This window comes from Dipodomys ordii, unplaced genomic scaffold (assembly GCF_000151885.1).
Source record: "Dipodomys ordii isolate 6190 unplaced genomic scaffold, Dord_2.0 Scaffold56, whole genome shotgun sequence".
Taxonomy (NCBI): Eukaryota; Metazoa; Chordata; class Mammalia; order Rodentia; family Heteromyidae; genus Dipodomys; species Dipodomys ordii.
Genome location: NW_012267272.1, coordinates 5,798,896 through 5,823,750, shown reverse-complemented (window position 1 = coordinate 5,823,750; position 24,855 = coordinate 5,798,896). Strand labels below are relative to the sequence as shown.

Genomic DNA, 24,855 nt, shown 5'->3' with positions numbered 1-24,855 from the left:
AGGCTACTCTTGACCGGGGCAAGGCTGGCTTTAATCTCCCAACTGTTGATATCTCAGGCATATGCCACATGCCACTACACTCGGCCAAAAAGACTTTCTTTAAAAAAAAAAATTAATACACGCTAACTGAGTACAATGAAATGAAATAATGCTGAATATACAATAGTGTTTCTCAATGGCGGAGGAAGCCAGGACATGGGAGATGGAACCAGGCAGGGGCTTCTGCTCTGAATTGTTTGATTTCCTAGTTGAATTATTCATTATTGCTTACTACACCAAGATGAAAGGTCTAAAGTGTGGCTCCTGTTAGGCAGAATCCTTCAGTATTTTTGGCTGCATCATAATGCACAGAAGCTTGAGATTTATATACTTACCTGATTAGATTTTTCTACTGTACTGCTGGGAACCTCAGTAGTGTCCTTCACGAAAAAATTATCTATGATGTGTCTCTCTGCACATTCTTGGCTGCACACTGGACATCGGATAACTCCAACTGGGGAAGACAAAACTGCATTCTAAGTTTTAGTGCAAATACATTGAGTATTAAACCAGTACATGTCTTCTAAAGTGTAATCTGTTTCTAATGATTTCCATGTTTTTTAAATTATACTTTCTTCCTTGCACGTGCTAGGCAAGTGCCTAGCACTTTAAGCCACACTTTCAGCCCATAAATCCTCCCCATCTTAAATGTCATGTTCTCTCTCCAAGTAAATATCCCCCTGGCTACTGGTTTTACTGTTTAATGACTTCTTTAGCATTGGTTTTCAAACAGGAATGTAGAGAATGATAGGATTTTACAAACAAGGAATTTTTAAGTGAAATGCATTAAGAACAAACACAAAGTAATCCAAACATCAATTTTATATGTATATATTAAACAACAAACAAAATTTTTAATTAAACCATGCCAGGTGCTTGTGGTTTACACCTGTAATCCTAGACACTCAGGAGGCTGACATCTGAGCATCACTGTTTGAAATCAGTTTGGGCAGACAAATCTGAGATTCTCATCTCCAATTAACCATCAAAAAGCCAGAAAGGGAAATGTGACTCATGAGGCAGAGTGCTAGCCATGAGCAAAAAAGCTAATGGCAAGAGGTCTCTAGCCTGAATTCAAGCCTGACACAGAAGAATAAATAAGCAAAAACAAAACTAAAAAAAGTTTAAAGATTTGAAATTATTTTAAAAGTTATTACATTCAAAAACATTAAAAATTGGGCTGGGAAAGTGGCTCAGTGGTAGAGTGCTTGCCTAGCATGCATGGGGCCCTGGGTTCAATTCCTCAGTACCTCATAAGCAGAAAAAGCTAGAAATGGCCCTGTGGCTTAAGTAGTAGAGCACTAGCCTTGAGTTGAAGAGCTGAGGGACAGTGCCTAAGCCCAGAGTTCAGACCCCATGACCGAAAAAAAAAAATAATGAAGACATCTTCATGTTCACGATGGCAAAAATGCGAATGTTCCCCAAACATGGGCCACTCACCTAATAAATGAGATTTAACCACAAACCTAACAGTTGTTAAGGTGGTACTTAAGCAAAGGGACTGTTGAGATGCCTTGTGGAAGGTCACAAGGTCATTGGAGGTGTGCCCTGGACAGAGGATGTGTGATCCCAATATGTGCATATGAAATATTGCATCAGTACTAGACATTTACAGATATTTTGGGCTATTAATCCCTAAGAAAATATAGTATAGCATAGCATAGTAGACTGTACTGGTTAGTACAAATATTCTAGAGATTATTAGTTAAATATTAAGGAAGGATGATTGAAGGCTACATGGAAATAGTATGCCATTTAATATGAGACTTGACCATCTTTGGATTTTGCTAAATGACTGGAACTTATTGCCCCAGATAATGAAAGATGACTATAGTTAGAATAATCAGGAGTATGTGTTACTGACAACAGGAACAGACAGAACAGAATAGAAAACCTGAAACAGACTCATACCAGTATTTTCAACCAATGGTTGGTAGAACTGCAAAGTATCCTTATACTGACAAGTATAAAAGTATCCACAAATTGAAGACTCAACACAGAAGTCAATTTCCCACAAATTGATCTATTGGCTGATACATTCCCATCAAAATCCCAACAAGACTTTTTGCACTTGTAGACAGGTTAAATATTTTCTATAGAAAGGAAAATGGCATTAGAATAGCTAAATCAATTTTGAAAAAAAAGTGACAATAATCACAACATCCAATTTTTGAAATGTATATAAACATAATAATTGAGACAGAGGGAGACTGGGGAGGACACAAAAATAAATGGGGCAGAATAGAAAACCCCCCAAAGAAACTCATAAGGAAGCCAAGCTGGTTTCTGACAGAATGTGAAGGCAATTTAATGGAAGAAAGTCTTTTCAATAAATTGTACAGCAACACCTGGGTAGTCCTAGGGTAAAAAGCTGAACCTAACTGAAATGTCACACTTCATACAAGTTTAACTTAATGTACATCAGATTTAAATGTAAACTATGGAATTACAAAACAATTAGAAGAAAATTGTGGGGAAGTGTTCTTAAACATAACACAAAAAGGGGCTGGGAAGGTGGCTCAGTGGTAGAGCGCTTGCCTTGCATGCATGAGGCCTTGGGTTTGATTCCTCAGCACCACATAAACAGAAAAAGCCAGAAGTGGCGCTGTGGCTCAAGTGGTAGAGTGCTAGCCTTGAGCTGAAAAGCTGAGGGACAGCGCCCAGGCCCAGAGTTCAGGACCCATGACTGGACCCAAAAAAACAAAACAAAAAAACATAACACAAAAAATACAATCAATAAAAAATACTAGAGAACCTGATCATCAAAATTAATAACTTTTTTGCTCTATAAAAGTATAAGGAAGATGAAAAGACACACACACACACACACACTGGGAGAACATATCTGCAAATTTTGTGCTTGACAAAGGATCAGGTTTATATTATACAAAGAATCTCACAATGCAACAGCAAAAATAATGAGCAATGGGCAAAAGACATATTTCACTGTGGCAAATAAACTCATGCTAAGTTGCTCCAAATATTACTAGCTGCTGGCCAAATGTAACTATGACCACAGTAAAATATCACTACATACTTATTAGAACAGCTAAAAATTTTTTTTTAAATGAGGGTAATAATCAAACAGGCAAAAATGTGAACGAACTGTTTCTTATAAACTGCCAAAAAAAGTCAAACAGCTGCTGCTTTAATAGTTTAATACATAAGTTTGCCATATAACTCAGCAAGTGCATTCCTGAGTATTCCAGAGAAATATACTTAAGTCCTGAAAATGTTCATGATTAAAAAACAGGTATATCTATACCAAGAAATATTAATCAGTGGTCAGAAGCCCGTGGCTCATGCCGGTAATCCTAGCTACTCAGGAGGCTGAGATCTGAGGTTCATGGTCCCAAGCCAGCCTGGGCAGAAAAGCGTGAAACTCATCTCCAATAAACCACTAGAAAATCAGAAGTAGCTTTGTGGCTCAAGAGCACTACTACCCTTGAGCTGAAGAGCTGAAGGACAACACACAGATCCAGAGTTCAAGCCCCATGACAGACAAAAACCAAAACCAAAACAAAACATAAAAAACCAAAATATTAATCAGCATATACATCAACTGGATGGATCTTGGGAGCATCAGTCTGAATGGAAAAAAGCCAATTTTTAAAGGTCCCTTGCAAAAGACTTCACTTACACATTTTAGTAAAATGACAAGACTTAACAGGTAACAGGACAAAGTTGGAAGGAATTATCAATGGGGATGGGAGGGAGAAGGTGGAAAGGAAAGCTCTTGTGGTGTATTGTGGAGTATTGGCATGGTGATGTGAAGATGAATTATTATTCTGAATTATTAAAGATACTGCAGACTATTTGATCTCAACTAAGTAGAACATCATGGAGAGATGGAATGTTGCATGATTGGAGCCAAAATCATCTGGGTCCACCTTAGGCATTCATAAAAGTGGCCATATACTTTGAACCTTTTATGTGACAAATTTTTCATGACTATTAGGGTAAACCTCTCAGGATATACTGTTAAGCTTGTTTGCTACACCGTATGATGAAAAGCAGATTGCCAATTCTAAAAGCTATTAATGCTCTAACATCTGGACATTTTTTGTGGGGGGTGGGGTGGGGGGCTGGTTCAGAAGCTTCAATGCAGGTCCTGGTGGCTGTTTCTGTGCTTTTGTGTGTAAAGCTAGCACTCTACCACAGATCTACTTCTGGCTTTCTGGAGGTTAGCTGGAGATGAGAGTCTTATGAACTTTACTGATCCTCAAATCTCAAACCATAATCCTCAAATCTCAGCTTCCAGAGTAGGTATGACTACAAGTATCAGCAGCCACTGGTGCTTGGCAACTTCTGGAATTTATAGAGAATATTTTCCAGCACTCTACCAAATGTCCTCATTAATTTATTTGGATTATGGACTTTTAATTTTGCCTTTTTTTTTCTGGTCCTGGGGCTTGAACTCAGGGCCTGGGTTCTGTCCATAAGCCTCTCTTTGCTCAAGGCTAGCCTTGAGCTGAAGAGCTGAGGGACAGCGCTCAGGCCCAGAGTTCAGGACCCATGACCAACCAAAACAAACAAACAAAAAGAAAACAACAATGTTTGTGACAGTATTTTCTATAAAAGCCCTCAAGAAGCTGGATGCCAGTGGCTCACGCTGTAATTCTAGCTACTCAGGAGGCTGAGATCTGAGGATTGAGGTTTGAAGCCAGTCTAGGCAGGTAAGTCCATGAGACTCTTACCTCCAATTAATGACAGAAAAAGCTGGAAGTGCTACTGCGGCTCAAGTGGTAGAGTGCTAGCCTTGAGCAAAAAGGAGCTCAGGGACTGAGCGCAGAAAAAACATCTTAAATGGAAAACAAGTTCCAGAAGAACACACATTGTATCTCATTACATTTCATAATAGGGGTTGGTGGTGTAGCTTAGTTGGCAGAGCATTTTCTTAGCATGTACAAGGGTTCTGAGTAGATTTGATCCCCAGTACTACAAAACAAAACTAAAGGGTCAAACCCAAATAAATTGTTTTATATTTTAGTGGCTACGCTTAGCAGAGAGGATGGGAGAAGCAGGTCTCCTTAAATATTAAGTCTAGCTTTCTGGAACTAAATAGCTTTTAAAAGCCAGAACAGAGGCATAAGCTGAAGACTTGCTAGTGCCCTCGCACTGAGACTCGAAGAGTCTAAAATCAGTCACCCTCACAGCACCTCAGCTCCGGTGAGGTAAGTGTTGCCGTGAACTGCCAATGGGCACATATACCAAACAGCAAATCTGGGATTTGAATCCTCTCTCATGTCCTATCTGGTACAGATTTCTAGAGGCAAAAATTTAAATAAAAACACAGGTTGGTTCAAGGTTTATCTCAGTGATAGAACATATGCAAACTCCCCAGCACAAAAAAAACAAAACGTAACAACAAGAAAAGACAGGGCAAAACAAGACCAAAAACCGTCATGGACTTTACAGACCTAGATTAGTCTTATTGCTTACAATATTGACATAATCTTTTGAGTCTGTTCTGTAAAACAGTAACACATAACAATCAAAACAATGGTTAAAACCGCATTTGAAACCTTGCTGTGTTCTAGTAAATATTTCACAGTCATTAGAACAATTTTGAGGCAATGATATGCATAAATGCATATGAAGGCTCTATAATCTGGATCAATACCTGGTAAATCTGTATATTAAGTCCTGTACCCTTTAACTAAAATCAGATGATAAGTGTTGACTTTTTCCAAAAGGACTAGCATGACCTCATCTACTAGACACCTCCTCCAAGATTGATCTACCAATGCTTTAAATAAATTCAGAGTCATAGATATACCACCACCTAAGAAGGAACAACAAAGTAAAAAAGTCAGTGATTCTCAAACTTGCACATCTACCTGAACTCCATTCTCAAACCATAAGTGTACCTTTCAGTACAAAAACAAACAAAAATGGAAAACTAAACTTTACACAGCAAACACATTAGAGCCCGAGTTAGGGGAAGCTATCCTTCCCCATACTATCCTAGAAAACGGTGGAACTGCCATGGAGACTTAGACAACTCCCCTTTTTGAAAAGGGAAAAATCTGAAATCAGACAGGAAAGCAGGGTGTAAACTTTAAAGAAAAATAGTAAAGCAGAGGCTATAAATGGTTTCTCTTACCAAACAGTTGGAATTCAGAATATGTGCTGGAAACAAACTAAACAAGGAAACCAACTGTTTATTAAGTTGGAACTAACACTGCCTGCATTTTAAAGGAAAAGAGCTGTTGATTATATATGTTCATTACCCTTCTAAATTTAAGTTTCTGTGTTGAGTGGAATCACAAAGCCTGTTTGGATCTAATTATAAGGTCATAAAACATAACTGCTGTAGGAAATTAATGATAGCTCCCTAATTACAACCTTAAAAAGTAACTGGATTCAAAATGAACTAACTAGCATGCACTTTTATTCTTTTTCCTACAAATCAAATGTTATAAGCTTTAGGGTTTTGCTATATGACAATGATCTGCTAATTCCTTTTTTTGTAAAGTTTTAGTTTCTAAACCTCTACAGGACTTAGGATTGGTTAGCCCCTCTTTAGTTGTGCAGTTCTACAAATCAATAAAAATTGTGGTATGGATCACAGACATAAGAGTTAAATACTCATGAGGCTGAGATCTGAGGATCATGGTTTGAAGATAGCCGGAACAAGAAAACTCCATGAGACTCTTACCTCCAATTAACCACTCAAAAACTGAAGTGGCACTGTGGCTCAAAGTGGTAGAGCGCCTTGAGTGGAAGAACTCAAGGACAGCGCCCAGGCCCTGAGTTCAAGCTCCACCCAGGATGGACAAAAAAGAAAGAAGAAAATGAGTTAAAGAATCAAACCATGAGATGGATTTCTTAGCGTCTATTGCATCTGTCTGTTTCTCTGTATCTGTTTCTTTCTCACACATATACACAATTTAGAAAAAGGAGAAAATTTATAAGATACAAATCAGTGCTTTGGCAAGGTCCTTTTATACATGCTGTATGTACATCTCTTAGCAACAATAGTATGTTGTCAGAAATGTGTCATTAGAGCTTTGTCATTGTGGAATCATAAGGTATACTTATAAAAACTAAGATAGTTGCAAAATCATTATATAACTTTAGAAACTGCCATTGTTTCTGGTCTTTCATTGACCAAAATGTTATGCAGATCATGACTGTATAAGAAAGGAGCCAAGTAAATGTTCAAGTAAATGTTAGCTATGAGAAACCTCCTTACATTCTTATTTTTGAGATGTTGGGTATCTAATCCAGAGTGTCACAAGTGCTAGGCAAGTGGTTTACACCTAAATTACACAACTAGCCTAGAAACCTACTTTTAAATATACACAGAGAGGTTAAAGAGAAATAGTATGGGTAAATACACATTCTAACAAAAAGAGGCTGGGAAGGTGGAGTGCTTGCCTCACATGCATGAGGCCCTGGGTTCAATTCCTCAGCACCACAGGCAGAAAAGCTGGAAGAGGCGCTGTGGCTTAAGTGGCAGAGAACTAGCCTTGAGCTGAAGAGTTGAGTCATTTATGCTCATGGCAATGGCAATACTCCAAATGGTTTCAGACAGAGTTGGTTCTCAGACTTTCTTACATTTTCTCAAGAATAACTGTGGAATGTGCCAGTGAGTGATGAGTACCTTGAGATAAGTAGGAGTTGGTAGTAACATCCCATTTTCTGCTGTCTCCCTCACAAACAGGTTGTTCTTCAATATTTTACACCAGTGAATCATGTTGACACTGGGTTTTTTTTCCCCCTGACACGGACAGCTCTGCCAAGGCTAATTCTGCCACCACCAAGAGGAATTGCTGAACCTGGGTTTTAAAACCCAAGAGAGAAGCTGCTTACCTGCCCCTTTGTACAAAGACAAATCTAACCTAGGCTGAGTTTTCCTAATCCTTCGGTGGACTAGTCTGCAAATGTGTGCTTAGTTCTACTGTTCTGATGCCTATCTGTGAATAAAAAACCCATCTCATGAAATATGTGGTTTGAGTCTGTCTCACTAGACTTCAGCAAGTGATTAAAAAATGTAATTTAAGATATGATGAGCAAGGCTGGGAATGTGGCTTAGTGCTAGAGTGCAGTACCACAAAAACAGTCAGAAGTGGCTTTGTAGTTCAAGTGGTAGAATGCTAGCCTTGAGCAACAGAAGCAGCTTAGGGCCAGTGTCCAGGCCCTGAGTTCAAGCCCCAGGACTGGCAAAATAAATAAATATTAAAAAAAAAAAAAGCCGGGCATGGTAGCTCATGCCTTAATCCTAGCTACTCAGGAGGCTGAGATCTGAGGATTGCAGTTCAAAGCCAGCCCAGGCAAGAAAGTCTGTGAGACTCTTATCTCTAATTAACACTCAGAAAACCAGAAATGGCACTGTAGCTCAAGTGATAGAGTGCTAGTCTTGAGTTGAAGAGCTGAGGGACAGTGCCCAGGCCCAGAGTTCAAGCCCCACCACTGACAAAAAGAAAAAAAAGAGAGTAGACTTCAAACAAGGACACACACTAGAGAACACTGCTGAATGATAAAGGGGTTAATTCTTCAAGAAGATGTAATCCTATATGCAAATAAACCTAATTAACAGAACTTTACAGTAAGGCACACACACACACAGAAAAGAAAAAACAGACAAATTCATATTATAATTGACAATTTCCACTGTCTTCTCAATAATCAATATACCAGTTGAAAAAAATCAAGTGATATAGAAGACTTGAATCAGATCTTGACCAACCTTTAAGGAACATGCAATGTCAGCAGAAAATAAAACATGTTGTAAACAATAAAATATATTTTAGAAGAACTAAAAACATACAATGCTCCATGACTAAAATGAAATTAACTTAGAAATCATAACAGACAGAATTAGAAAATCCTCAAATATATGGGAATTATACAAATTCCTTCTACATAGTTCATTTGTTAAGAATAGTTATAAATCTGGGGCTGGGAAGGTGGCTCAGTGGTAGAGCGCTTGCCTTGCATGCATGAGGTCCTGGGTTCAATTCCTTAGCACCACATAAGCAAAAAGAAAAAAACCAGAAGTGGCACTGTGGCTCAAATGGTAGAGTGCTAGCCTTGAGCTGAAGAGCTGAGGGACAGCGCCCAGGCCCAGAGTTCAGGCCCCATGACTGGACTCCCTCCCCCCCCCCAAAAAAAAAGAATGGTTATAAATCTGACTTAAGCTTCTATCTCAAGAAGCTAGGTAAAGAGCAAATTAAGTTTAAAGAAAGAAAAAACCAGTAAGGAGCAGAAATCAATAAAAAAAAGAAAATGGAAAAACAGAGAGGAGGAAAAAAATCAATGAAACCAGAACAAGTTCTTAACAAGTCAATAAAAATTAATAACATAGAAAGAAAAATTACCAAAATCAGAAATATAAAAAGTAGGGCCATTTCTTCAGCTGCCATAGATCATATAAAGGTAGTAAGGGAGTATTATGAACAACTTGATTAAGTGGCTTCATCCTTAGACAAATAATTACTCAAATTTCTGGAAAAAAAGGAAAAAACTTACATAGGCCTATCTCAGTAAAATAAATGGAATTTGTAATTAAAAACTTTTCCACAAAGATAACTCTAAACCCAAAGAGCTCCACTGTTAAATTATAATAAATTCTGAAAGAAGACACCATTGCTAACTAAACTCTATTAGAAAAGCCAGAAAGAAACACTTTCCAACTTTTGAGACCAGTATTACCATGCATGGCACTAAAATGAGAGCTAGTCACTATAAAGACAGATAATCAGAGGGTGAACAAATGCAGCAGTGGTACTCACTGGACACTATGCTGAAACTGAACTATGATACAGGGGACGATATGGGAGCAAAGGAGTGACATTGTCCAACTTTACCTGACTTAGGTAAGTTTAACCCCTCTGTACATCCCCTTTATAATAACAATTAAAAAAATTTAAAGATAATTAGAGATCAATAACTCATGAACTAATATTTTTTAATCATGAACAAAATATTAGAAAGGCAAATACAGAAATATATGTAAAGGATAATTACATGAGCTCCCAGTACTTGGAGACTAAGGAAAAAAGATACAGAATTTGAAGCCAACCAGGCTACATAAAGAATGAGTTCAAGCAGCATGAAGTACATAGGGAGATTCTCAAGAAAACAAACAAAAAGACCAAGGATCTATCTCAATGGTAGAAGCAAAGATGCCCATGCTCTTCATTCCTATTTAAAGCTATTTTGATGAGTACAAAAAAAGCAAGTTAAAAAATGCCAATGGATTGAAAGAGACATAAAACTCTATTCACAGCCAATGATACGGTACATGTTAAAAAATCTTCAAGACTCCACAAAAGACTGTATGAAATAGGGATAATTTAACAAAGCATGTGCCAGACCTATATAGTGAAAACCACAAAACAAAAATTAATGCAGATCTAATTAAAAGATACATTAAAGATGTTCTTGGATTGGAAGACTCAATATGGCTGAATTCTCCAAAACTCCAATCCCCATTAAAATCTCCTCAGGCTTTTGTAAAAATTGACAAATTGATTCTAAAATTATGAAAAATAACAAATTAAAGGATTTATGCAATGTGATTCCAAGACTTAGTATAAAGCTAGAGTAATGAAGACAGGGAGGGGCTGGGTATGGTGATACAAGCCTATAACATACCAGTATTTGGGAGGCTGAGGGAAGAGTAGAATCGTCAAAAAAACAACAACAACAAAAAAAACCAAGGGTGAGGCTCTAAGGTCCAAAGATCAATCCTTAGTATCAGCAAAAAAAGAAGAGTGGTATTCAGATGAGATTAGAAATGCACATAAGAGAACAGAATAGAATCCAAAAATAGGTATATACATAGAGAATGTATAACAAGTCTTTAATCAGAGTCTCAAAGAAATCTGTAGAAAATAATAAATTCTACAACATTTTCAGAATGAGTGAATCCAAAATAAAATAAGATGTATTATACAAATCTTAAAAGCAAAGAAAATGGATGGCTTCTCAGGAAAATAAAAAAGATGAAAACCAGATAGCCAACATCTTTCCAGCAACAACAAAGGAAATCAGTGCTATCTTCCAAGTGAGAAGAACCTGTGGGCCAGAATCTTAAACTCAGCAGAAACTAAAGATTCAATAAGATTCTCTAGTTTAAAAACAGACAGACTTGAGAAGAAAACCAACAATATACTGTGATGTTGCCAATTTGATAGATTTTTTTTTTAGGTTCACAAGTTCATTTACTTTTAGGTTTAGATTTCCCTTTTTCATAAAAGTAAAAATGCTGATAGAAGCTTACTTATAAATACATAAGCCACTTACATGAGCTCAAAAGTTTAAAAAAAAATCACTCAGTTCCAAGTGCTACTTTACTTCAATTAAACCTTGTTTTCAAATTTATTCTTCCTAGACCTTTTCTTTTCCTACAAGTTTCTGTACACAAACATTTTTCTTTTCTTACATGAAAAGGTAGACATAGTATGTATGGTCTTGGTACTCTTGTTTACTTAAAGCTTTTTCTGATAGCCATTTTTTTTTTTCTTGTCGGTCATGAGGCCTGAACTCTGGGCCTGGGCGCTGTCCCTCAGCTCTTCAGCTCAAGGTGAGCACTCTACCACTTGAGCCACAGCGCCACTGCTGACTTTTTCTGCTTATGTGGTGTTAAGGAATCGAACCTAGGGCCTCATGCATGCAAGGTAAGTACTCTACCACTGAGTCACCATTCCAGCCCCTGATATTCATTCTTATCAGTAAATATAAACCTACTTTTTGCTTTCCTCACACTGTGTAGATTGTATCATATCATGGTTATACAGCAAATGTCCTCTGATGGATATTTCCAATCTTTTGCTATTACAAATAACATAATGAGTACTGTCTACATGACTCTTCATAAACAGCAGATGTATATTTAAAATGGATTTCTAAAAGCCAGGGGCCAGTGGTTTATGCCTGTAATCCTAGCTACTCAGGAGGCTGAGATCTGATGATCTCTATTTAAAGCCAGCCCAGCAGGAAAGTCTGTGAGATTCTTATCTGAGATTTCACTCAGAAAACTGGAAGTGTCACTGCACTCAAGTGGTAGAGTGCTAGCCTTGAGCTGAAGAGGTCAAGGACAGCACCCAGGTCCAGAGTTCAAGCCCCATGACTGATCAAAAAAAAAAAAAAAGATTTCTACAAGTGGGTCAAATGATAAAAGGCCCTACAATATTTTAGAAATTATATGTATTTTCATTAGAAATGTATGCTATTCTATTTCTTAAAGTCTCAAAATACATTGATAAATTTTTGAACTACTGCCTGATAGGTAAAAAAGTTATCTTGCCAAGTTTTAATTGGTATACTTCTTATTGTAAGATTTAACATCATTTTTGTGTGTGAAGCCATCTGCCTTTGTAATTAGGGTACTATTGTTTTCTTTATAAAGATGTATTTATTTATGTGGGAACCCTAGAGCCCTGTGGTGACTGACTGGCTGTCCTTCTGCAGTAATCCTGTCAAAAGACAGTAATGAATGCCTGAGAGTATTTATCTTAGCACTTTTGGACATTGCTATCTACCTGGGACTGTGCCCCTTTTGTTTATTTACCCTGGGGACAATCTGAGCATAGAAATGTACACCTCCTGATATTACTATCTCTACTATCTCTGTCAGATTCACTCCTTGCTCCTAGGTGAAATAAAGGATTATTTTACTGCATGAGCATTTCTTTATCAATATTCCCTGTATCTGCTGGTCAGAAATGGTATACATTTCCATAATCTGAAAGTAATTGAGAGGTACAACATTAGAAGATTATCAATGCTAGCCGGGTGCTGGTGGATTGTGCCTGTAATCCTAGTCAGGAAGCTGAGATCTGAGGATCACAGTTCAAGGCCAGCCCACGCAGTCAAGTCCATGATTCTCTTATCTCCAATTAATCACCAGAAAACTGGAAGTGGCGTTGTGGCTCAAGTGGTAGAGTGCTAGCCTTGAGCTGAAGAGCTGAGGGACAGTCCCAGAGGTCAAGCTCTACTACTGGCAAAAAGATTATCAGTGCTACAAATGTAAATGAGAAATCAAATAAATCACTTCTTTGGTTTCACAATTATTTCAAATCAATGTAGCAATTCAGTGAATCAGTAAACTTAAAGCAACTGGTATGTCCAGACCAAGGGGAAAGAAAAAAAAAGAGTAGCAAATCAAATCATAAAAGATGTGTAAAGAATAATATCACTTGGTTGGGAATGTGGCTTAGTGGCAGAGGGCTTGCAGTTCCTCAGGACCACATAAACAGAAAAGCTGGAAGTGGCACTGTGGCTCAAGTGATAGGGTGTGCCTTGAGCAACAGAAGCCCAGGGACAGTACCCAGGCCCTGAGTTTAAGCCCCAGGACTGGCAAAATAAATAGATACCACTAATAATACCACTAATATTACAGGCTCACTCTATAATCACAGCTACTCAGGATTCAAAGTCTCCCCTAAAAGGAAAAATCCATGAGACACATATCTTCAATTAACCACACAAAAAAAGCTGGAAGTAGAGCTGTGGCTTTAGTGGTAGAATACTAGCCTTGAGTGAAAAAGCTCAGGGACAATGCTCAGGCTGAGTTCAAACCCCAGAACTGGCATAAAGAAAGCAAGAATCACCTCCCAGATTCTCTTCTTCACTTTATCTAAAGTGCAACTCCTGGGAGCCTTGTCTGTAATGTCCTCTCCAGAACTGTGAGTAAAGGCCATCCAGTTAATAAACTACTGTGGATCTCATCTGTCCAATGTTGTGTACTGTGTGTTCGGCCATACTCATTAAATCCTAAACCTACAGCAAGTTTCATATTTAGTAATGCAATGCTGAAAGCTTTTCTTTTGAGATCAAGAACCAAAGATATCTAATATGGTTTGTTTGATAGTTCTGTGATAATACTGTGACCCTGACTTCTGATTAACTGAAATACGGAGCAGGCAGGAGAGAGGGGGTAGGAGGAAAAGCAGGGGAAAGGGGGGAAAAGCAGGGGAGTAACAGTGTTTGAAAAGAAATGTACTCATTACCTTACTGTAACTCCTCCTTCGCACACCACTTTTACAATAAAGTAGAATTAAAAAACAAAAAAAACAAAAAGCAAAACCCTGAAGCAACTGCTTGCCCAGTGTGCTTCTTGCTTCTGTTGACTTATTGGTTGTGTACCATTCTGCAGAAGTTAAAAAAAAAGCCGGGTGCTGGTGGCTCACGCCTGTAATCCTAGCTACTCAGGAGGATGAGATCTGAGGATCGGCGGTTCAAAGCCAGCCCGGGCAGGAGAGACCGTGAGACTACTATCTCCAATAAACCACCAGAAAACTGGAAGTGGCGCTGTAGCTCAAGTGGTAGAGTGCTCACCTTGAACTGAAGAGCTGAGGGACAGCGCCCAGGCCCAGAGTTCAAGCCCCACGACCGACCAAAAAAAAAAAAGAAGTTAAAAAAAAAAAGTGAGTTTTGCCAAGTAATTTCTGAAATTTGAGTCTCATTCCACTGTGGCACCTCAGATCTTAATGGGCATTTCCAATTTGAATATTTACCAGGAACAAAAGTGTACAATTAAAATGTTATGAGTGTGTATATGTAAATGATTTCTAATAACAACAAAACCTACTAAATACCTAAGAAAAATCCTAAGAGAAAACATGTAAAATCCCTGAGCTGCCTGAGAATGCTACTCAATGGCAGTGTTTGCCTAGACTTGTGTAACCCAGGTTCCATCCCCAGTACTTCCGCAACAACAAAATCCCCGTGAGCCTGACTACAAACGTTTAGTCATTAAAGAAAACATAAGCCATGTATCAAAGCCATGGCATATGAAACTCAACATTATACATATATAAACTCTGCTAAAATCAATTTATCAATTCCCCATATTCTAAATTAATACCTGATTATTTTTGTGGAACTTAAAGGGTTAATTCTGAAGTTTACATAATTCAAACAGTGAAGATATAATGAATAGGTGTTTCTGAGAAATGATCACAGTGGTGATAATCAGGAAGTACATATAATGGCTTATTTTATCAGCTATCAAAACCTACTATAAAGCCAGGTATGGATGCTTCATACCTGTAATCTCAGCTACTGAAGGTTGAGAATCTAAGGATCATGGTTCAAGGAAAGCCTAGGCAGGAAAGTCTATTGAAACACTTATCCCCAATTAACTACCAAAAAGCTGGAAGTGGAGGTGTGGCTCAAGTGGTAGAGTGCTAGTTAGCCTGTTCAGGAACAGTACTCAGGCTCTAGGTTTGGGTACTAGAACTCACACACAGACACAGACACACACACAAATCTGCTACAGCCAGGTTCTGATGGAGGGGGGGGGGGGGCTCAAGCCTGTAATTGTAGTCTTAGATACTCAGGAGACTGAGATCTGAGTCTCACAATTTGAAACCAGCCTGGGCAGAATAGTTTATGAGACTATTTCCAATTAACCAGCAAAAAGCCAGAAGAATGGAGGTATGCTCAAGTGGTAGAGTGCCAGCTTTGAGCATAAAAGCTAAGTGTCTAGAACCTGAGTTCAAGTCCCAGTACTGGCACTCATGTGTGCGCGCACATGCACACACATGCATGCACGCACACACGCATGCAATAAGATGATTAAGAGAACTTTCAGTAAAATTCACAACTGTGTTTCAGAGCATATCACAATTGTTTTTCTCAATCAATGTCATTCTCGAAATGTCTGCAAATGTTGTGCAAAATGTTTGCTTAGTTTTTTAGGTATTTATCACTAAAGTAAATCAAACTTTCTAACAAGAATACAAATTCCTAACTGGGTATTGGTGGCTCACACCTGTAATCCTAGCTACTCAGGAGGCTGAGATCTAAGGATCATGGTTCAAAGCTAACTTAGGCAAGAAATTCTATGAGACTCTTATCTCCAATAAACTACTCAGAAAAAGCCAAAGTGGCACTGTGACTCAAGTGGTACAGCACTAGCCTTGAGCATAGAGAGGTAAGGGACAGAGCCCAGGGCCTGAGTTCAATTCCTTTCCTTATGTTCAAATATATCAGGTAATCTCTGAATTTTACATTTGTTTCCTCAGCTATATCCTCTGAAATCTGAAGTCCTTCTAGCTTTAATCTTTGTCAAGTTTACTACAAGCTTCCTTCCTGAAACTGATATAATTATACTGGGTATTCCTTTGTCTAACACCATTAAGATAATTAACTATATGTGTTACGACACATGAAATCTAAATAATTTCAAAATAACCACACTATTATAACCACTAGAGGTTACACAGAATAACCATAAGTGAAGCAATATTTCTTTCTATGCTTGACATAGCTTACCAAGAATGCTTTACAAATATAGTTATTTAAAATCAATTGAAACAATTTACATGTTTATAAAACAATCTCACTAATATATAATGCTACTCATTGGTTTTTCTTTTGGGAGGGGTTGGGAGATTGGTGCTTGGTTTCAGGCTAGTTATAAAGTAATTACATAGTTCTAAAGTCAATACAGCAATGTAAGTCACATTACAGGGGTCTAGTTTTCATCCCTAATTCTTCTGTTCTCTCCTGCCCCCACTGGTAGCCATTTTTATAGTCTTGTTTTTACCCTCACCCCCCACCCCCAGTCATGAGGCTTGAACTCAGAGCCTGGGTACTATACCGAGCTTTTTCGCTCAAGGCTAGCAGTCTGACATTTTGAGCCACTTCTGGTTTTCTGGTGGTTAATTGGAGATAATAGTCCCATGGATTTTCCTGCCTGGGCTTTGAACCATGATCCTCAGATCTCAGTCTCCTGAGTAGCTAGGATGACAGGTGTGAGCCATAGGCTCCCCGCTCCTTTTTAGTCTTTTACTTATTCTTCCACTACATCTTTTAAATACAAATGTATATTTTCTCTCTTTTTTAGTATTTTCTCTCTCTAAAAAGATTCTAAGAAGTATACACAGAAACCACACTTGCTATAAAAGGTAGCTAATAGCTGTAGTTCACACCTGTAATCTATGGTACTCAGGCGGCTAAGATCTGAGGATTGTCATTCCAGACCAGCCAATTAACCACCAAATGCTTGCAGTAGACTTGTGGCCATAAGTAAAAAAAGCTCCAAGACAATGCCCAGGCCTTGAGTTCAAGCCCCTGGACAGGTGCGTACACACACACACACACACACATAAGTAAAAAAAGCTCCAAGACAATGCCCAGGCCTTGAGTTCAAGCCCCTGGACAGGTGCGTACACACACACACACACACACACACACACACACACACACACACACACGAGATAGCAAATAAAACGAATTCCCCTGTACCTTGCTGCTTCCGTTTGACTACCCATCTTGGAATTCACACTATAATAAGAGAGATCTTTCTTTCTTCTCTAGTCAGTGATATATCATAGTTGACTCCAGCAGTCAGTTATTGCTTTTCACATTAAGCTTTCCTTATTACCAACTGTGTAGCAAAATATCCCTGGGCAAACATTGTTTTATATTTTTTCAATTGGATTTTTGAGATATATTCCTAGAAGTAGATACTATGTGTCAATGAGAAAGTACATTCACAATTTTGATAAACAGTGCCAAATCCTCTTCCATAGTTTTATAATTCTGCAGTCCCACTGGCAATCCAGTGATGTGCATTATATTCCTACAGTTTTATACATGTATAATGCCAAAATAGAATACAAGATCTATTTGAAGGACATATATATATTAAGTCTTTGTATCCCAAATAATTTTTCATAAATGTCTCATATATTTACACAGTATACTCTACTGTATGTAGTATATAACCATAAAAATCAGTTTTTGCTTAAGTCCTTGATAGCCTTATACAATTTTGCTTACTGGATCTTGAACTGAGACTATTATAATTCTCTGAGTGTAAATGTGTAATTCTTAATACTCCTGCAGCCTTTTTTAAAAAAGCAAACTGCAAAATGGTATTTATGTTAAAAAGTGAACTACCTGTATGCACACAATGTAAAAAGCACAATCCGTTCTGCATAGTAATTATCCATATACCTAATACTATATTCTCATTACGTGTCCCACCTTTTTAATGATACCTGGCCTGAATCCTGCCTTGTGTAATTTCAGAATTGTAAACCGAATTTTATTTGTCTACCATATCCTTGCCCAACTTCTTATTCTTTTCTGAATCTTTCAGTTTTGTGGTTACATCTTGTGAAGAGCGCAAAGTTGAATTCTGTTAGTTAACCTGAATTTTTTTTTCTCTGAACAGGACAATTATGCCTGTATACTTATATAAGTAACATAGTTTCATTCTGTCACAAAATACATAAATTATTCTGCTAGTGTTTTTAACTCCCCAACCTCTCTCCCCAAATATTATTTATTCTCATAATGACATTCTTAGACCCCTATTAAATAGTGCCTAAAGATACCATTATGGCCACTATAGAAATCAGCTCCTTTCCTCCCTCCATACTCTTTCCAGCTCATGTCCCTTAGCAACTATTTAAAGTACTAATATGCTTTGATGACCTGGTTCTTCAATCAAGGAGCCTATTAAACCATTTCTTGGTTGTCTGAAATTTGTTCTCTAATAGCTTCCTGAGGAAAGATTTGTGAACTGTTTTTTCTGCTCCTGAGCTATACAAATGAACATCATGTTATACCTCCTTGCTATCCCTCATCGCTATTAAACTCAGTTCTACAGTTAAACACAAGAATTCCCCACAGAACAACTTTCTGGTTATTTTGCTAGCATAAAATTTTTAGTTTTGGTAGGGCACTGGTGGCTTATACTTGTAATCCTAACTACTCAGGAGGCTGAGATCTGAGGATTGTGGTTCAAAGCCAGCCTGAGCAAGAAAGTCCTGCAATCAACCACCAGAAGACCAGAGGCTCTAGAGCTGTAATTCAAACTGATAGAATGCTAACCTTGAGCAGAAAAGCTCAGGGACAGAGCCCAGGCCCTGAGTTCAAGCCCCAAAACTGACAAAAAAACAAGAAAATTCTTAGTTTTTATATATAAACTCAGGGGGGCATGGTATCAATGTAAAAGTAAATTAAAATATGAACAAAATAGCCCAGAAATAAATCCAGACACAACATCTTATACTTCATTCTTATAAAAATGAGGTAGTGAAAGAATAGTCTATTAAAAACAGCGATATCTGTTGGGTATCAGTGACTCATGCCTATAATCCTAGCTAGTCAGGAGGCTGAGATCCTGTATCATTTTCACTTTAAAAACAAAACAAAAACATGTCGTTAATTTTAGGGAAACACATGATTGTTAGCATTGGTTTTGATTACTTGTTTAAGGAGTAGTCACCAGGTTTTGCCTTATGAGGATAAGTCCCTAAACCCTCTTAACAGTTAATAACTAACCTCCTAGGAGATACTTTAGTGTCTGAATATTAGGTTCACAAAGAACTCAGATTGACACTATTAATGATTCTTGCTTTCATCAGTTATTACAGTCATTGCAAAATTACAATCATTAAATCACTTCATTAGTTGATAATTGTACAAATGACATTTTCTTATTTATCATTAGAGATGTGTGAAAGTTTTCAATATGGTATAATCTACTTTACTCTTCATTCAATTCTTCGTTCAGTTCCTTTTAATTAATTTTGATAACAAAATTGTCCTAAGGCAGTAAGAACTCCCTCAGGTTCATACTTGTGTCCTTGGGATGGCCCCATGTTAAAAGTCTTCCTATTTTTGGGAGAAGCAGCCCTTTCCTTTATCTTGTATTTTTTCTGTGCCACCCTGTTTGTTTCTGAATGGAACTTCAGGTCTTTTATTTTGATGAAATTAATTTACTTTTTTCTGGATTGTTCTTTTGTGCCTTATCTAAGAAACCTTTATCTAACGTTTTCTCCATTGTTCTTAAATTTTCATAGTTTAAAATTTAGATTTGTGGCCCATTTGGAGGGTTTTTGTTGTTGTTTTGGTTTGGTTTTTTTTTCCAGTCCTGGGGCTTGAACTGGACACTGTCCCTGAGCTTCTTTTACTCAAGGCTAACCACTTGGACTGCAGGCACCATTTCTGGCTTTTCTGTTTATGTAGTACTGAGGAATTAAACCCAGGGTTTCATGCATGCTAGGCAAGCACTCTACCACTAAGCCACATTCCCAGCCCCCATTTGGAGTTTCTATATCAGATGTAACTACAATATAATTTTATACATGGATATTCAACTTTAAATATGTGTGTGTGTGTATAATGTTAACTGTTGTTATGATGGTATAACAAAGGGGTTGCCATTTCACAAGTCAGATGAGTACATTTCTTTTTGGACATCACCCTTTCCTTCACTTTCCCCTTCTTACTCCTACTTACAAGTTGCTTAGTTCATTTTCCAAATAGTGTGTTCTGAATACCATGACTATATTTGTTCACTCCTTCCTCCCTCCATTTTGGCATGCCCCTTGCACCCCACCCCAAGACAGAAAAAGAAAACAAGCAAAACCACCACCACCATGGATATTCAACTGGCCCACCAACCCGTGCTGCCCCCTGATGGCTCAGTCTGCACATGATCAGGAGAGAAACCACAATTTGAAAAGAGGAAGCTTTACATAAATTATTAATTATAGCAATGGAGTGGGCTAATATAAAGTACAAGAATGCTAAAGAATGTAGGTATAATATCAGATATGCTCATCAGCTTTGCCCCTCTATGTTACAGACACCACACCTAGGCTGAGCTTCCCCCCACCTCCCTGCATGTGAAAGGAGGGTCAGCTGAGGCTGGCACATGGACCTCTGTCTTCTTATCAGACCACTGGGTGTACAAACCACAAAACCACCAAAGAACTTCTCTGTCCCTGGGCTTCATCTAACTAAGCTCAATCCCTGGCTTGCCACTGCCCCCTCTGAGGTTTTTCTGGTTTTGCTTTGGGGGTTTGTATGTTGCAGTGTGTGTGTGGTACTAGGACTTGGACATTGTCCCTTACCTTTTCCTATACTGAAGACTGGCCCTCTACCATTTGAGTATACTTCCACTTCTGGCTTTTTGCTCATTAGTTGAAGAAAAGGACTTCATGGACTTTCCTGCTCTGGCTGGCTTTGAACAATGATCCTCAGATCTCAGCCTCCTCACTAGCTAGGATTACATGTATGAGCCACCATCATCCAGCTTATACTGTGTTTGCACAAGAGAATATCTTTGCACATGCCAAAATTCACCAACTATCACATTTAAGTACACACAAGTGTGTTAATCTTACCTCAGTGAAGGATTTTTGTTTTCTTTATGGTTAGTCATGGGACTTGAACTCTGGGCCTGAGCGCTGTCCCTCAACTCTTCAGCTCAAGGCTAATGCCACTTCGGGTTTTCTGAGTGTTAATTGGAGATAAGAGTTTCAGGGTCTTTCCTGCCTGGGCTGGCTTTGAACCTCGATCCTCAGATCTCAGCCTCCTGAGTAGCTAGGATTACAGGTGTGCGCCACCATGTCCGGCAGATTTCCCCCCGCCCCCACTGGAGACATATTGACATGTTTAGGTCATACTGTCTACAACTTATTCTCAAATGTTTAGAGGAAAAAAAAAACCAAGTATACACAAAGAAATAAATAAAATGTCAAATCCTCAAAATGTTTAATGGGTCTAATTTATACTTGAAGATCACCTAGCTTGGTATAAAAATCTCAAGTTATCTTCTCCTCCTGAAAATCTAAAAACCTTCTTTATTTATTGTCTTTAGGATTCAAATATTGATGTTGGAGAAGGCTTCATAGTCTGACCATTGTTAGGTAATCTAGTATATATTTTTTTTAATGGATTCCCTAAGTATGTTCTTTTCCTCTGAATCCTAGACTATGTTTTGGTAGTACTAACCTATTTCAATTCCTGTAAGGATGTGGTGTAATCCTCCCCTTTTTATTTTTCTGTAGTGTCCTGGGCTTGAACTCAGGGCCTTATGCTCAAGGCTGGCACACTACCACTTGAGCCACACATCTACCTCTGATTTTTTGCTTGGTAACTGGAAATAAGAGTCTGTTGGATTTGTCTTCCTGAACTGGCATCAAACTCAGTCTTCAAAGGTAGCTAGGATTACAGGAGTAAGCCCCCCTCCTTTTTAAGTGTTTTTTATTTTTTTTATTGTGAAAATACTGTACAGAGGGATTACAATTACATGGGCAAGATAATGAGTACATTTCTTATCAAGCATTGTAGCCTCCTCCTTTGTTTCCCCTGCCCATCCATTCCCATCCTTCCCCCGCGCACCAAAGTTGTAAAGTTCGTTTTCAACATAATGACTCGTACATCTCATTGTTGCAATGGGTCCACCTGTATCCCTATTTAAATGATTTGTTTTTCCCCTTCCCCTCCACAAATTATACCAACATCAAATACAGTGAAAGCAGGGGTTATACTGTGGGGGAGGGACATACAAAGCAACAAAGAAATCAGCTTACAAATGTGTTAAGAAACAATTGAATACATATCTTAGGGTTCATTTCCCTAACATCACCTTATTGGACCTTTTCTGCTTGACTCAGACATATACTAGATATTGCAAATAAGGGAAACCATGGGACCTATGTTTCTTTGGGCCTGGCTTACTTAATATAATTTTTTCCAAGTCTTTCCATTTCCTACAAATGGGGCAATGTTATTCTTTCTGATGGAGGCATAGAATTCCATTGTGTATATATACCACATTTTCTTGATCCATTCATCTACTGAGGGGCATCTGGGTTGGTTCCATATCTTAGCTATGGTAAACAATGCTGCAATAAACATAGTTGTGCTGGTAGCTTTAGTGTGGTCTTGTTTGTGATCATTTGGGTAAATGCCCAAAAGTGGGATTGCTGGGTCATAGGGGAGCTCTATGTGGAGTCTTTTGAGGAACCTCCATACTGCTTTCCAAAGTGGTTGAACAAGTTTACACTCCTACCAACAATACAGTAGGGTTCCCTTCTGTCCACATCCCCTCCAGCATCTGTTGTCATTAGAGTTCTTGATTTTAGCCATTCTAACCGGGGTGAGGTGGTATCTCAATGTTGTTTTGATTTGCATTTCTTTTATGGCTAGGGATGTTGAGCATTTCTTCATGTGTCTATAGGCCATCCTTCTTTTTAAGTGTTTTGAATCAGGGTCTTACTGGAACTGATCTAAACTCAAGATCCTCCTATCTCAGGTTCTTAAGGGCTGGGATTACAAGGATGTGCCACAACAGTTAGATATGTTGTCTTTTCCCAGCACATTTTATTTTCTAAGCTTATATTGTAGAAATGGATTTTCACTAGTCCTCTAAAGCATCCGGTCTATTTTTCAGAGTATCTTCATCCTTTTTATCTTTTGTTCTGTGTAATCCCTGAAGGGTAAAAGACTACATTGAGCACCTCCTACAATTTACAGTAAAGTTTTTATTTACTTATAACAGTGTAGCACTTAGGGAGCAGAAATACTTTAAGATAACAAGGGAGTAGAAATACTTTAAGATAACAAGATAACTTTCCTACATTTAGAGTTTCAGAGCTCTCTCAAGTTTTTATCATAGCATTCAAATCTGTGTACCTTAGTATAAACACTTCTCGCAACTGTTCGTTCCAATGTGTATCCCAGTCTTTGTCAGTTGTGGGGCTTGAACTCAAGGCCTGGGTGCAGTCCTTTAGCTCTTTTGCTCTAGGCTAGTACTCTACCACTTTGAGCCACAGTGCCACTTCTGGTTTTCTGGTGGTTAATTGGTGACAAAGAGTCTCACTGACTTTCCTGCCTGGGTTGAACCTTGATCCTCAGATTTCAGCCTCCTGAGAAACTAGGATTACAGGTATGAGCCACCAGCACCCAGCAGTCTTTTCTCTTCATTAGCAATTTCCTACTCTGGTCTACTTGTGTTAGTCTGCAGGAGTCTATTTGCAGTGTGAGGCTCTGCTCTTTCACCATTTCCAAGAACCACAAGGACTAGCTGTCCCAGCTGCCTCAGACTTTCCTATGACTTCCAGTACATATTCAGAAACCTGCACCTAATATACAACCCTCCTTGTTTCAACTATTACTGAGAGAGATGCTGCTAGCCTACTCTATTCTCAGGAGAAATTCTACTTTTGGGCTGTTGACTGTAGAATATTTGATTCTAGATGTCCCTTTGAAGCTGGGGCAGGGGGACTGGGAAGGTGGCTCAGTGGCAGAACGCTTGCTTTGCATGCATGAGGCCCTGGTTTGATTTTTCAGCACCACATAAGCAAAAAGAAAAAAGCCAGAAGTGGTGCTGTGGCTCAAGTAGTAGAGTGCTAGCCTTGAGCTGAAGAGCTAAGGGACAGCGCCCAGGCCCAGAGTTCAAGACCCACGACCGATCAAAAAAAAAAAAAAAGAAATAGAAAATACTCCCCCAAATAACAAACAAAACAAAACAAACCCAGGCACAGTGGCTCACTTTTGTAATCCTAGCCACTTAGGAGGCTAAGATCTGAGGATTGAGATTTGAAGCTGGCCAGCCAGAAGTCTCCATGAGACTCTTATTTTCAATTAACCACTCAAAAAACTGGAATCAGAGCTGTGACTCAATTGGTAGAGCACTAGCCTTGAGCGCAAAGAGGCTCAGGAATAGCACCCAAGGCCCTATGTTCAAACTCCATGCCCTACCAAAAAAAAAAAAAAATCACTTATGCAGAGCCTTTCTAATTTCATTGAAGTGTACTTAAGACTTTGTTTTATAAAAACAGAAATACACAAGAAATCTTCCTTAACTTCCTATTTCTATCACTTCTGGTGATCCCTTATATCTTTCCTCCCCTTCAGAAGTAAACTTTTCTAGAGTTGTCTGAACTTTCCAATTACATCTTTTTTTTTTTTTTTTTTGGGTCCGGTCGTGGGGCCTGAACTCGGGGCCTGGGCGCTGTCCCTCAGCTCTTCAGCTCAAGGCTAGCGCTTTTGAGCCACAGCGCCACTTCCGGCTTTTTTCTTTTTGCTTATGTGGTGCTGAGGAAT

General features: G+C 38.5%; 1 protein-coding gene across 1 annotated transcript in view; it reads right to left on the bottom strand.

Annotated features, from left to right (window-relative positions):
• The window catches only part of Trim24 (tripartite motif containing 24), a 93,234-nt gene that overhangs the window by 57,514 nt on the left and 10,865 nt on the right, over window positions 1-24,855 (bottom strand). The window contains exon 2 of the mRNA XM_013021552.1: window positions 375-493. Coding sequence (XP_012877006.1) covers window positions 375-493 — 119 coding nt within the window. The remainder of the gene's footprint in view (window positions 1-374; window positions 494-24,855) is intronic.